The sequence below is a fragment of the Lycium barbarum genome, chromosome 4, assembly GCF_019175385.1.
Source record: "Lycium barbarum isolate Lr01 chromosome 4, ASM1917538v2, whole genome shotgun sequence".
In the NCBI taxonomy this organism is placed as follows: Eukaryota; Viridiplantae; Streptophyta; class Magnoliopsida; order Solanales; family Solanaceae; genus Lycium; species Lycium barbarum.
Window position 1 is genome coordinate 10,584,342 of NC_083340.1, and position 13,095 is coordinate 10,597,436.

The 13,095-nt window shown below is 35.5% G+C and overlaps 1 protein-coding gene across 4 annotated transcripts; it reads left to right on the top strand.

Moving 5' to 3' along the window:
- The first annotated feature begins 723 nt into the window (after positions 1-723).
- Positions 724-6,820, top strand: LOC132635177 (GATA transcription factor 26-like). Of its 4 annotated transcripts, none has more exons than XM_060351453.1 (8): positions 724-1,251; positions 3,009-3,377; positions 3,464-3,902; positions 4,435-4,507; positions 4,873-4,976; positions 5,121-5,307; positions 5,382-5,535; positions 6,179-6,315. In XM_060351453.1, the coding sequence occupies exons 1-8, from the start codon at positions 1,212-1,214 to the stop codon at positions 6,220-6,222; spliced, it is 1,410 nt and encodes a 469-aa protein (XP_060207436.1). In that variant the 5' UTR covers positions 724-1,211; the 3' UTR covers positions 6,223-6,315. The 4 variants fall into 4 exon arrangements, with proteins under 4 accessions (XP_060207436.1, XP_060207437.1, XP_060207434.1 ...); XM_060351454.1 differs by having other exon boundaries at positions 728-1,251; positions 5,415-5,535; XM_060351451.1 differs by having other exon boundaries at positions 730-1,251; positions 6,239-6,820.
- Positions 6,821-13,095: the final 6,275 nt, after the last annotated feature.

The following is a 13,095-nucleotide window of genomic DNA, read 5'->3' on the forward strand; positions in this document are numbered from 1 at the left end:
ACAAGAAAATAAATCCTCAAGAAGTGAGTAAATGGTGGGGCAAGAAAAATTGCACATGTTAAGGGGTTATCAGAAAAGTCTATAGTCAACAAGGACATTAGCAATAATTTTCTTCAAACTCACAATGTCCATTTTCTAAAACTGATACTAAAATATTTTTCAACAAAAAGGAATTGAAACATTGCAAGTAGATCTACAACAACAACAAACCCAATGTAATTTCACAAGTGGGTCGGGAGAAGGTAACATATACACAGATCTTACCGCTATCTTCGTGAGATAGAGATGTTGTTTTTAATATACCCTCGGCTCAAAAGTAAAGTATTTGCCTCAGAATTATTATAGAAATAAGATAGCAAAAGAACAAGATTAAATCACCAAAGGATGTAGTGCAATGAATGAGACTGTTCCTCCCTTAATTAGAAATCTCGGGTTCGAGCCTTGGGTATGAAAAAATCTTAGGTAAGGAGCGCTTCCCAGAAATAGAACCTACACGGCGTGAATAAGGATATAGTCGGGCTCCCATGCGAGTATTGGATAGTAAAAAGATATAAACCAAATACAAGAAGAGATAGTAATACACATTAAAAAATAAGAATTACGGGATAACTAAATAATGCTGTTAAAAAAAAATTACAAATAGATCTATTTTCACAAAATTTAAATTGGAAAAAACAATTGCAAGGAAAGTTGAAACATTTACTTCAAATACAAAAAAAAAAAACTACTACAACAACAACAACAAAGAGAAAGAGGTCATACATAATAAACACAACCCACCCTCTCTTCTTCCTTTTCCCCTTCCCCATTTTCATCTTCCAACCATTTATTAGATTCTCTCTAATGGACTTTTCTTTTCTCCACTCTATTATTGTATAAATTCTCAGCTAAAAAACAAGAAACCACATCTCAATCTTTTAATTACTTGTTCATAATTGTTGCTGTTTTCAGTGGTTTTTCTTGGACTTCTAATACACAACCTTCTCTTGAGTCTTGTTTGTTTTTGTTTTTTTCTGCAGAAAAAAAGATTTGTACCAGTAACCCATATGTATTTGCTATAAAGGGATTGAAGGGAATAATTAAAACTTTCAGAAAATACAATCATACAATTTTTTTTTATTTTGTTTTTGTTAAGCAAAGAAAAAAACTTTTCTTTCTTTTTACATTTGAGTTTTGTAAAATTTTATAAGGGAGAAAAAAAAATTGGACAGATGGGAAAGCAAGGGCCTTGCTATCACTGTGGTGTTACAAGTGAGTTAATGATTCTTGAATGTATTTAATTTTTCACCATAAAGATTTGAATTTTCAATAAAAATGGAGTCTTTTTGGCTGTTACCAGTATAGAATTGTTGTTTGTTACTCTATATGATGTCATTTGCTTAGATTAGTTGTTCAATTATGAAAACTGGATGCCCATATGGTTGTTTATTCAAAAAGGGAAAAAAAAAAATACCAGGACAATGAACAGTTATGAGTGATATGTGCTGTTATTCATATTATTCAATTTGGTTTCGAATTTTCTTTTGTTTGTATTATTGGGTTCTTGCCAAGCTAAAGTGTAAATAAATTTTTGGAATTCAATGTTGGTTTGAGTTGGAATTTGTTTCTGAAACAGTTTTGTTTTTATTTCCAATCTTCTTTTTTTCCTGTGCACTAATTTATCCAGTGTCCATTGACACTTTAGTATCTTCTGAAATCTTGCCAAGAGTCTTTCAGTAACTTGGAAATTTAGAGTTCGATTTAATTAATTTAATCACATTATATTCCAATGAATTGGGGAGATGTTTTGATTGTGTTGAGTTTTGCTGTATTCTCAGTATCCATTTCCTATCTTCCAATACCATTACAAATTTAGACATAAACTTTCTTTGGAGAAATGCAGTTTTTGGGCAGACTGAGTTCTTGGTGAAAGTGGCATTGATATGGTTCTTTAGGGAATGAAAGCAGCACAAAATGACTAGAAAATGTTGAAATGTCTATTTCCAAATTCGTGTGCCTGATCTTTGTGATTGAACGGCGTTCTTTCCAGGGACATTTGTGCTTCATTGGGTCAAAGTTATACATTACCAAGTCTTTTGCTGTATATGTTACTCGCGTTGGTCTTGTAACAATTCAAGTTGTCTAGAAAAGACTTGTTACATTGGCAACTCTCTTATATGTTGATGCTACATAAACTAATAGCTGACATTCGCTTTTATTCGCGTCCCCCAATGGTGTAACACATTTTGTTGCAAGAATGGTAATAAACTGGTTTGAATAATGATTTGAAACTTGGCTAGGTTTTATAGGAGATACTTAATGATGGCACCTTTCCGGGGAATGTAAATGTCTCTAAGTAAATATCTGTAGACGTCAGTCACATGCCACTGCTTAATTGCAACTCTGTCTAGTTTAGCCCCTCCTCGTGCTGTTCTGATTCCAGCTCAGTTCTTTGAACAGAGAAGTTCAGTTAGATTTTCTGGACAGCTCCCTGAGTCCTCTTCTAATGCTGATTAACAAATTACCTTGATTTATCTCTGTTCTTCTCAATAAAATGATTTCTGCCTCTGTGTTTCTTGCTCATGCCATTCACGAAACGGAAATTTGTTGTGTTCTTAGTTATTTTTGAGATTCTTCATTTTCTCTCTGAGGTCCTCCCCTTGACAAATTAAACTTCCCGTCTACACATGGACCACTACCATGCTTATAGACTTTTGAACAGGTATCAGTCTCTTAGTTATATAGGAACAATTTAGTTTCTTAATCAAGTTAAGTGAATTTGGAGGAGACGTTTGCTCTTTCAATCGACCATAGGTTTGTCAGTTGCAATCATAGTCCTCAAGCTTTCTCTGCCACAAATATGCTTGTTAAAATTCTGATTACATGCTTACAGTATTATTTTGTCATGGGATGAGTAAGATGTTTCTATAATAACGTTCAATTCTGGATGTCAGACATCTTAGATGCCTTTCATTCTTCCCACATTGTGTACTTGGAATACAGTCTAAAACGGTGAATTCATGCTGCAGGCACTCCTCTTTGGCGTAATGGACCACCAGAGAAGCCAATACTTTGCAATGCATGTGGATCTCGGTGGAGAACAAAAGGGACACTGGCAAACTATACTCCTCTCCATGCAAGGGCTGAACCAGATGACCTTGAAGATTATAGGGTCTCAAGGTTCAAAAACTTGCCTGTAAAGAACAAAGAGGTGAAGATGCTGAAACGAAAGAAATATCATGATAATCCTGAAATTGGAATTCTTCCTGAATATAATCAGAGTTTCCACCGTAAGGCTTTTGATGAAGATACAAGCAATAGGTCAAGTTCCGGCTCTGCCGTCTCAAACTCTGAAAGCTATGGACAATTTGGTAGTGCTGAAGCAAGTGATTTGACAGGTCGATTTATAAACCTTTTACTGAATTCTCACTCATGGGGTGACTAATAGCTGCATAAATTTTTTACCCCTTTATGGTGCTTTCAGGCCCCGGGCAATCAAATATATGGGAAGGAATGGTGCCTTCAAGGAAGAGAACATGTGTTGTCAATCGTCCAAAGCAATCTTCAGTTGAAAAGCTTACCAAAGACCTGTATACTATCTTACATGAACAACAACAACAATGTTCGTACTTCTCCGGATCTTCTGAAGAAGATTTGCTTTTTGAAAGTGACAAGCCTATGGTCTCTGTTGAGATAGGACATGGAAGTGTGCTCATTCGGCATCCAAGTTCTATAGGTAGAGAAGAAGAATCAGAAGCCAGCTCTTTGTCGGTTGACAACAAACACCATTCTTCCAATGAGGCTTATTCACAATTGACTACTCCACCTGTAAATATTAGTAAGGGTGTCAATGCCTCAAACCTGATAACTGAGAGAACTAAGAAGCCTACTGGTCAAGGAATGGAACAAGACCAGATTAAAAGGTGCTTTCTTCATTATAGCTGGATATCATATTGTGTTACGTGTTGCAACAGAAGCCAAAAGGATAAAGTGTTAACATGTATAATTGTCCTCCTATTGGTTGACAGTGTATGGCTACACAAATAGACTGATATATGGAACAGAAACTTATATGAACATGATATGGTCCATGCTTTCCCTGCGACTTCCGTAACAGAATGCTTGTGGTGGTTTGAGATACATAATTGAATAATCTAAAAGGCTCTGGTACTATTTTCTTGGCTAATGCGTATAATTAAAGGAAGTGACATATTTTAAGTGGTTAAAATCTACGTAATGGACACTTGAGAATATGCACAAAAAGTTTTCCAAAATTTGAACCGCCGTGTATAATAAAAACACTAAATCATATGTTCAGGTGCTCAATTAGAATAAGTCGTAGTTCGAGTGTCTAAATGAAATTTGCTGGCAAGTTTAAGAGACTGTCGATGTAAAGCCTATTTTCTTTGTGATGGACTATACTTTCCATCTTTCTGATTTCATCTTGAACTGCAGGAGTAAGGATCACCTTGAAAAATTGCAGATTCTCGGACATCATAATTCGCCACTGTGCCACATAGACATTAAGGTATCTTGCTGTCTCTTTATTTTATACAAATAACTTTTAATTGCTTCATCTCATACAACCATAGCATGCTTCGTACAAGGTCCTACGTCTCAGGCTTTTGAGTTGGGGATTCTTTGCATGGAGTTATAATTATTTTCTACTTTTAATTGTCATTATACATAACCTTTTACCTGAAAAACATCATGGTATTTTGAATGGTATAAGCTTCCTCTTTAACGGTAAATAACCATTTCGATCTTGTTTTTTCACCAGGTTTTTGGTTGTTAATAGTTACTTTAAGGATCTAAGCATGACTCCTACAGTTTACACTTTCCAAATAAGCAATATGCAGAAATGAATGTGATTGTGGGCAATGATTTATGCAGGATGTACTTAATTATGAAGAATTCACAAGTCATCTGTCAAGTGATGAACAACAGCAACTACTAAAGTACTTACCTCCTGTTGATTCTTTTTCACCTCCAGAGAGGTTTGTACGATCTCTCAATTGTTCTAAATGGGCTTTAGAAAATAATTGATGGTTATGTTGAACTTGAACCATGATATACTGGTGCTTGATGGAAGGAATGTGTTGTCGAGCTCTGATCTTATTCCCATTATTAATTCTCTGCAGTCTCAGGAGCATGTTCGAGAGCTCTCAATTTGAGGAGAATTTATCTACCTTCCAGACACTTCTTGCAGAAGGTGTTTTTGATAACTCGTTCTCGGGGGTGACAGTAGAAGAATGTAGAACCTTGAAGAGGTTTATGTTGTGCTATTTAATGAAATCAAAGTGGGTGGAACAATTTAATCTTCTTAAGGTAAGCCTTGCTTATGATTTGTCGTATGAAAATTCACTGAGTGACCCCCACTTATATGCTACTACATTTGCTAGACAGAAGTTAGAGCCAATTTACTTGTATGTCAGGACATGAAATGTAAAAATAGTAGCAGTAGTTCTGAAGTTGCAGGAGGGCCCAATGTTATTGGCACAGGTCATTCAGTGAACATGAAGAGACCACGCGACGGACAACATCCAAAATATTTAGGTTCGTTGCATGTCTTTACTTGTTTCTTTTATACTCGTCTGGTACACTTGCTTCTGTTTATAACAAACTTTTACCCAAAAATACTTGGGAGTTTTTCAAAATTTCCTGATAGAGTGTAGTAGATATTTAATTCATCTTATACAATGACCTATTCTCTTCTAAAGATGATTACATGCATTGTGACGGTTAGGAGGAAATTGAGTAATTGAAACTGAAATCAATATAAAGAAGTGGTGAAAGAATTAGTACATCTCCGCTTCTCTTTCTATTTCTCTCCATTTATTTTCTTTTTTGGCTATTATATTAGGCGCTCCATCCTGACAGTTACGTTATACTCGTGAAAATCATAAGTCTATGATTAGATAAGCATTACAAAATGTTCAATAGGAAAATCAGTGTTTGTGGACCACATCACCGCACCCCAATCCTCCATGCCACCATGTGAAGAGAATATAAAAGGTGTGATGATGGATAGGATACTGTCTTTTTGTGGTACATAGATTTTATCAAGCATTCTTTCTATCTGATATCTTCTTCTTAGACATTTTGAAGCTACACTCAAGTTGTTTTTCCTGTGGATCAATGTGTAGTTGATTGATTGTTTACAAGAAACAGAACCTACCCTATCTCCATTTTTGTGCAGTGTGGTTCAACTTGTTTCTAATTCAGATGGAAACAACAGTTTAATTGAATTTTTCTTCAGGGGCAAACATAACAATGAAGAGCCCCAAGAGAGTGGTGATGAAAAGCAGCTATGAACAGAAGGAAATCATAGAGAATGATGGCTCTTGCTTCAGTCCAAGAAGCCTTTTTGCATTGCCATCTGAGAATTCCTTCCGTTTTGCAAATGAAAGTTCTGATCAGGACTTGCTGCTGGATGTGCCATCCAACAGCTCCTTCCCTCAGGCAGAACTCCTCCTACCAACAGCAAGTTTTGCAGCTCAAGCAAGCACAGGTAGTAGCTCAATATACCCGCACCTCGTCCAGCCCTAGAAATGCCATCACGCTTTCTGTGGCCAAACCACATTACTCTCTCTGCATGTCCCATACCAAATATATAGAAGTTCCGCGAAGGATTCAGATGGTTGCCTTTTACCTTTTTGCCGGTAACCTAATATGAAACAAAATTTTGGATTTAGCGGATGGATATGTTTGTTTTCTTCCCCTTTTGTATAGGTTGATAAATTGTACAATATAGCTGAAAATGCAGAGGTGGTGATGTCTAGAGATTTTTGTATGCACTAAAGTTTTTTACCATAAATTGAGGACACCCTTCTGTCTTTTAGTTCTGTTGATGATTTCTCTTGTTCTTTCTGTAGGATCATGAAATGCCAAAAGTAGAGGGACTTTGTCCTTGCTTATCCTCCTGCCAAACTTGTCTATTGTGTTTGATTCATTGGCTTGAAGGCTGAATAGTAGGGTTACCTAAAGACAATGACACCATGAATTGTTTCTATACTATTAGATAAAAAAAATTGTATCTTGGGCACCCACACGATTCCTCTAACAAACACTGATTAGGCAAGGATAGATCTTATCTTGGAGTTGCTTAAAATTTATGTACTACCTAATCAGTCACCACCTAATTTTCAGCCTATGCATGAAAAGTTACTGCCAACCTTTTGGTTATCCTGGCAAAATGCCACACAGGCATATAATCTTATATTGAAAAAAAAAAAAAAAAGATCATTTAGGCCAATAATGACATTGGGATGGGGGGCTGCTTAGTATGCTCTCCTATTTTTCAAGGCATGATGGTTCAAGGCCAACTTTGACCAGGCTGGGCAAAATGCTTGTCCTTTTGGGCAACGGTATTGTTCATGTGTCAGCTTGTATGCATTTCAACTATTTCACCGTTATATCTTTTGTCAGCATAGGTATCCAATAATTTTGCCCCTCAAAACTTAAATAAATGAAAATAAATCACCTAACATAATTTGCATCTCTTGAAATCTGAACTTTGATTTTCCATAATTTTTATTTCACTTCATTAATCGCTTGGCAACACTTGTTCACTGAAGCTATGTGATCTAGCTCCACGAGTCCAGTGTTTGTAAGGTTGTAAACTACAATAATGTAAATCTACAATATGATAATAGTACAAAATAGGATTTTACTTATAAAATAAAAATTCACACAAGTGTGGATAAGTGCGAGTGGAAAAGTTAACAATCCGGTTAAAGTTCATTATCCTTTAGAGTAAATGATCATCAGTCCACCTTGGAAACCTACACAATATTGCAAAACCATTTTGATAGCCTAGGCAAGGCCATTTCTTCATAAAAAAAGGAATATAGTTCTATAAGTATCTTACTTTAAGGTTACCAAATTAATGAACATATACAGCTTAGCCATCATTGTCAGAACAAAGAAGCAGTACAAAATGTTTGGTGCCAATCAGGAAAAAAACTTTGGTGATCAAACGCTTTAAAGATCTCTTCTAGCATATGGTTGACACACCACCAATACAGCATTATCTACAGAAAATCTAAAAGTGTTTTAGCCTAAAAGAAATTTATCTCTGGCATCCAAAAATCTCTATGATTCAGCAATGCCAGAAACAATCATATTATACATCCATTCAAGCTATCCATTGCATAATTAACATCATCTTGAAAGCAAGGCACTAGTTTAGAGTATCATCTAATGTTTTTAAATCTCCAGTAAATGGTGAGAAGTCAACCCGTTGAACGTGTAGCTCCAGCCAGGACGATTGAGAAAGATTCAACCAACCTAAATTACTAATATCCCAATACTAGTAGCTTAAAGGTAGCAAGTCGGGCCAACCATAACATAAGGCTCTTACTTTCACACCTCTATCCGAACCATCAACAGACAATTAGCCATCGAATAAGCAGTTAGTGCTAACCCTTCTATTTCCAGAACTCTTAAAAAAACTTTGTACATTAACTATCGCCAAGTCCCCTCAAAAGCTGTACTTCCCTGAATAGTGAATCAATCAGAAAATCCCTCCGGTGGCCACCATCTAGGCCGAGGAAAAGTCACTCCGCGTCTCTTGGCAGTCTCAAAGAAATCAGCATCATTTTTATTATCACCATTCACATCCCCAACAACCATAGAAAAAGCCTCCATTAAATCCTTAAACCTCCCGCCATTCTTGGTCTCCTTCCTCCCAACATCTTCCACTAATCCATCATTCTTGTCTCCTCCCCTCATCGATAATGGCAATTCACGCCTTCCCTTCACACTTCCACCACCAACACTACCACTTCCTGTTATCCCATTCGACTTTTCCTTCTCATCTAAATTCCTACTCACCACACCTCTTTCACCATCACCATCCTTTATCCCATTCACATGCATTTCCCCAATGCCAACGCCATTCAACTTCTCATTATCATCTACACCTCCTTCACCATTTTCACGCACTTCTCCTCCGGATCCCTCCTGTTGAGCCGAGGGTCTATCAGAAACATCCTCTCCACCTCCCAATATAGGCATAACTTCTACATCCACTCGACCCTCCTCAGACCCCACTCGTGGGACCACACTGGGTACGTTATTATTATTGTTCGCTCCTCCATCTCCCTCCTCCTCACCTCTCTCAGAAACTTCCACATTAGAACAATCCACATTTTCGCGCACTTCTCCTCCATCACCTCTCTCGGATATTTTCTCAGTAGACTCATCTGCATTCCTTTCGACACTCCGTTCATAAACTTTAAAATTCTCCTCACATTCTATCACCTCCGTATCCACTTCCTGTGTCTGAGTCTCATCAATTTCAATAAAAATCGGTTCTTTCTTCACATCCAAATCCTCCTCAGAAACCCTATATCTCTTCCTCAATCGTTCTTCAATTTCTCCCCGATTTGAAATCCCTAGTTCATCAGAATCATTTCCCAAATTAACACCCTCGTTATCTCCGTTATGAGAATCTAGGGTTTCACTTGTACTCGGTTTCGGGTCATCCGACCCGGAAAAATAGGGTTGAGAGGAATTGTTTTGCTCCGGTGGAGTTTCAAATTCTTCGTTATCTTGAGGGGTATTTTGGGAATTTGAATCATCAGTTGACGGAAGAGATAACATGAGTATTCCGGTGGGCTGTTGTGACGGCGTTAAAGCAATAGACGGTGAGGATATTGGAGAGTTATCGTATTCATACTCGAAAGGGCAGTTTTGTAATTCCACATCAGCATCGGAAACAGGTTCGCAGTACTTGGTGAGTAGGTTCGGGTCTTTTACATACTTCATTTTTGCAAAAAATCAGTAGGTTTCTTTTGGGGGAAGAAGAAGGGGAAAAGATGGACGAGAGTGTAATTTGTGGAACTTTGGGGGGTTATTTTAGTAGAGGGTTTAATTTAACTGGTAAACTATTCCCGCCTATTATCTGGACTCCCGCCTTTTGTATCAACGGTCGATGACACTTGTCTAGGGAAGTAAACGATGTCGTTTAAAGGGGTAATTTGCACGATTGGCCTTATACGGGGGTGGTCTTTAATTTTTGTCCTTTAAATTGCTAGCCTTTAATTTTTATCCTTTGCCTAAAGAAAATCCAGGTTCTGGATTCGAATCCTGATTCAGTTAAAAAAAAAAAACCGCAAGGCAGAATTACGTAGCAAAATTAGGCTTATTCCGACAAAAGTTAGACTTTTTGTAGAATTCCAGTAAAGTAAAAAAAAAAAATCCACCTTTCAAAATTTCGCAAGACAAACCTTTGCCTTAAGGCAGAAGTTTCGCTAAGCTTTGCCTTGCGAAATTGTTTTTTTTTTTTTTTAACTGAGCTGGATTCAAACGCAAAACCTCGAGGTATTTTCAACCACTTTTTAAGCGAATGGAAAAATTAAAGATCAACAATTTGAGGGACAAAAATTAAAGATCAACGCCTTTGAAGGCCAATCCGTGAAAAAAAAATGGTTTTTAAGTCTTGTGGGAAATAGAGCATTCTTTTGGGCTTCTATGAATCCAGTACTCAAATTTTAGTGACCTAATTAATTCGGATTCATCCTAAAAAGGCCCTATTTGATTAAACTTCCAATAAATAGTGGGGTCATTTGCACTTTTGTCTCTATTTTGTGCTGTTCCGTAATTTTTTCCATTCAAATGGCCTGGTTTTTAATTTTTGTCCTTCAAAAAAAAAATTATGCCTTGATTTTAGGGGAAAGAACATCAATGCCTACTATATATAAAATAATTATCCTTTCATTACTCCCTTACTTTCATACTCCCAAAACTATTTACCCTTTCTCCCATTATAACTTTTGTAAGTAATTGTCTCTTTTTTCTTCTTCTTTTTTTTTTTTTTTTTATTTTTCTACTTCTTATCTTCTTTTGTTTTTTCTCCTTTTTTGTTCATTTTTTTTACCCAACCATATTATTTTTTATTTTCTTTTTCACCATAATCTGATCCCATATTTAGTTCTAACTCCTTTCTTTTCGTTTTTTTTTTTCTATTTTCGTTCTTCTTTTATTTCTTATTCCTTTTTTAATTTCATTTATTTCTTTTCTTTTTATTCTTTTTTATCTCGGTAATCTAATTTCATTCACCTTTTTGGTATTTTTATTTATTCCTCTTTTTAATTTTTGATGATTTTCATTCATTTTTTTCTCCTTTTCTAATTTCATTTTTGTCAATTTTTTTTTAATTTCCTGTTTTTTCTTTCATAATCTAATTCTCCAAATGTTTTGGATCCTTTATTTTTGTTTTTTGTTTTGTTTTTATATCATTAAAAAGGATAGCTGACATATTATCTTTTTTTATATATCTCAAAAATCAATTTATTCTAGCATACAGTATATCAAATCAGTAGCAGTTAAAGTATACTCTTGCAGTATAATATGACACCCACATGGTATATATCATCTACTGACAGAATATCATACAGGATTGCCGGTTCATTTCTTCAATAAAAACACTCCATCCTCTATTATACCAACCTGGTATATATCATATACTGATAGCTTATCATGGAGGATTGATTCATCCCGTCACGAAAAACACAACTCAATCATCTATGATATCCACAAGGTATATATCATATACTGATAGGGTATCATAGAAGATTAATTCATTCCTTCAAACAATACAATTCATTACTCTATGATACCCATATGGTATATAATATATTGACAGGGTAACATAGAGGACTGACGGTTCATTCTTTCAAGAAAAACACTCAGTCCTCTATGATATCATATACTGATAGAAAAACACTCAGTCCTCTATGATACTATTTTGGTATATATCATATACTGATAGAAAAACACTCAGTCCTCTATGATACTATTTTGGTATATATCATCTACTGATAGGATATCATAGATGGCAGATTCATTATAATATTACTCCGTCCTCTATGATGCCCACACAGAATATATCATATACTAATAGGGTATCATAGAGGACTAGCTCGTTTCTTCAAGAAAAACACCCTTCAATCCTCTATGATTACCACGTGGTATATATCATACACTACATACTGACAAGGTGTTATAGAGGATTGATTCATTCTTTCAAGAAAAACATAACTCAATCCTCCATGATACCTACATGATACATATCATATACTGATAGGGTATCATGGATGACTAACCACATGATATATCATATCCTCGCAAAATATCATAGAAGACCAATTCATTCCTTAAGAAAAGAGCTCAGTCATCTATGATACCCACATGGTATATATCATATACTAACAGGGTATCATAAAGAATTATTCTTTCCTTAAAAATAAAGATAAAAATAAAAAAAACACATGAATCATAACTTAAATAGTTCTTTATAATACCCACATGGTACGTATCATATACTGACAAGGTATGATATCCATATGGTATATATCATATACTGATAGGTTATCATAAAAGATTGGTTTTCCTTTAAAAATCACTCCTCAGTTCTCTATGATACCCATGTGGTAAATATCATATACTGAAAATATATCATAGAGAATTGACCATTCATTTCTTTAAGAAAACACTCAATCCTCTATGATATCAACCTAGTATATATCATATACTGGCAGGGTATAATTGATGACGGATTCATTCCTTTAAAAAAGTACTACCCAACCCTCTATAATGTCAACGTGGTATATATCATATATTGACAGAGCATCATAAATGATCGGTTCATTCCTTCAACAGAAGAAACTCCTCAGATCTCTGTGATACCTATATGGTATATATCATATATTGACAAAGTATCATGGAGAACTGATTCATTCCTTCAAGAAAAACCACAATTCAATCCTCTATGATTCTCACATGGCATATATTATTGTAACAACCCGATATTTTAGAGTTAACTCTTTAAGTATGGTTTACTTAATTGGGTAAGTACGAATTACATGTGTATTTATATGTTTACAGTTAAGAGTCATTTATAAGTAATAAGGTATGAGATGTATTATTAGTTTACTTGGTCAGAGGGTTAAAGGATTAGTTATTTAAGGGGAAATTTTTAATTATTAATAAATGGTAAGAGTAATGGGCTAAGCCCACCATCCCTGCTATTCACGTAATTGGCCTTAGAAGTATGTGGTGAATAGAGGAAACTATTCATTCTACCTAGGCTGAGAGAAAAAGAAAAGTAAC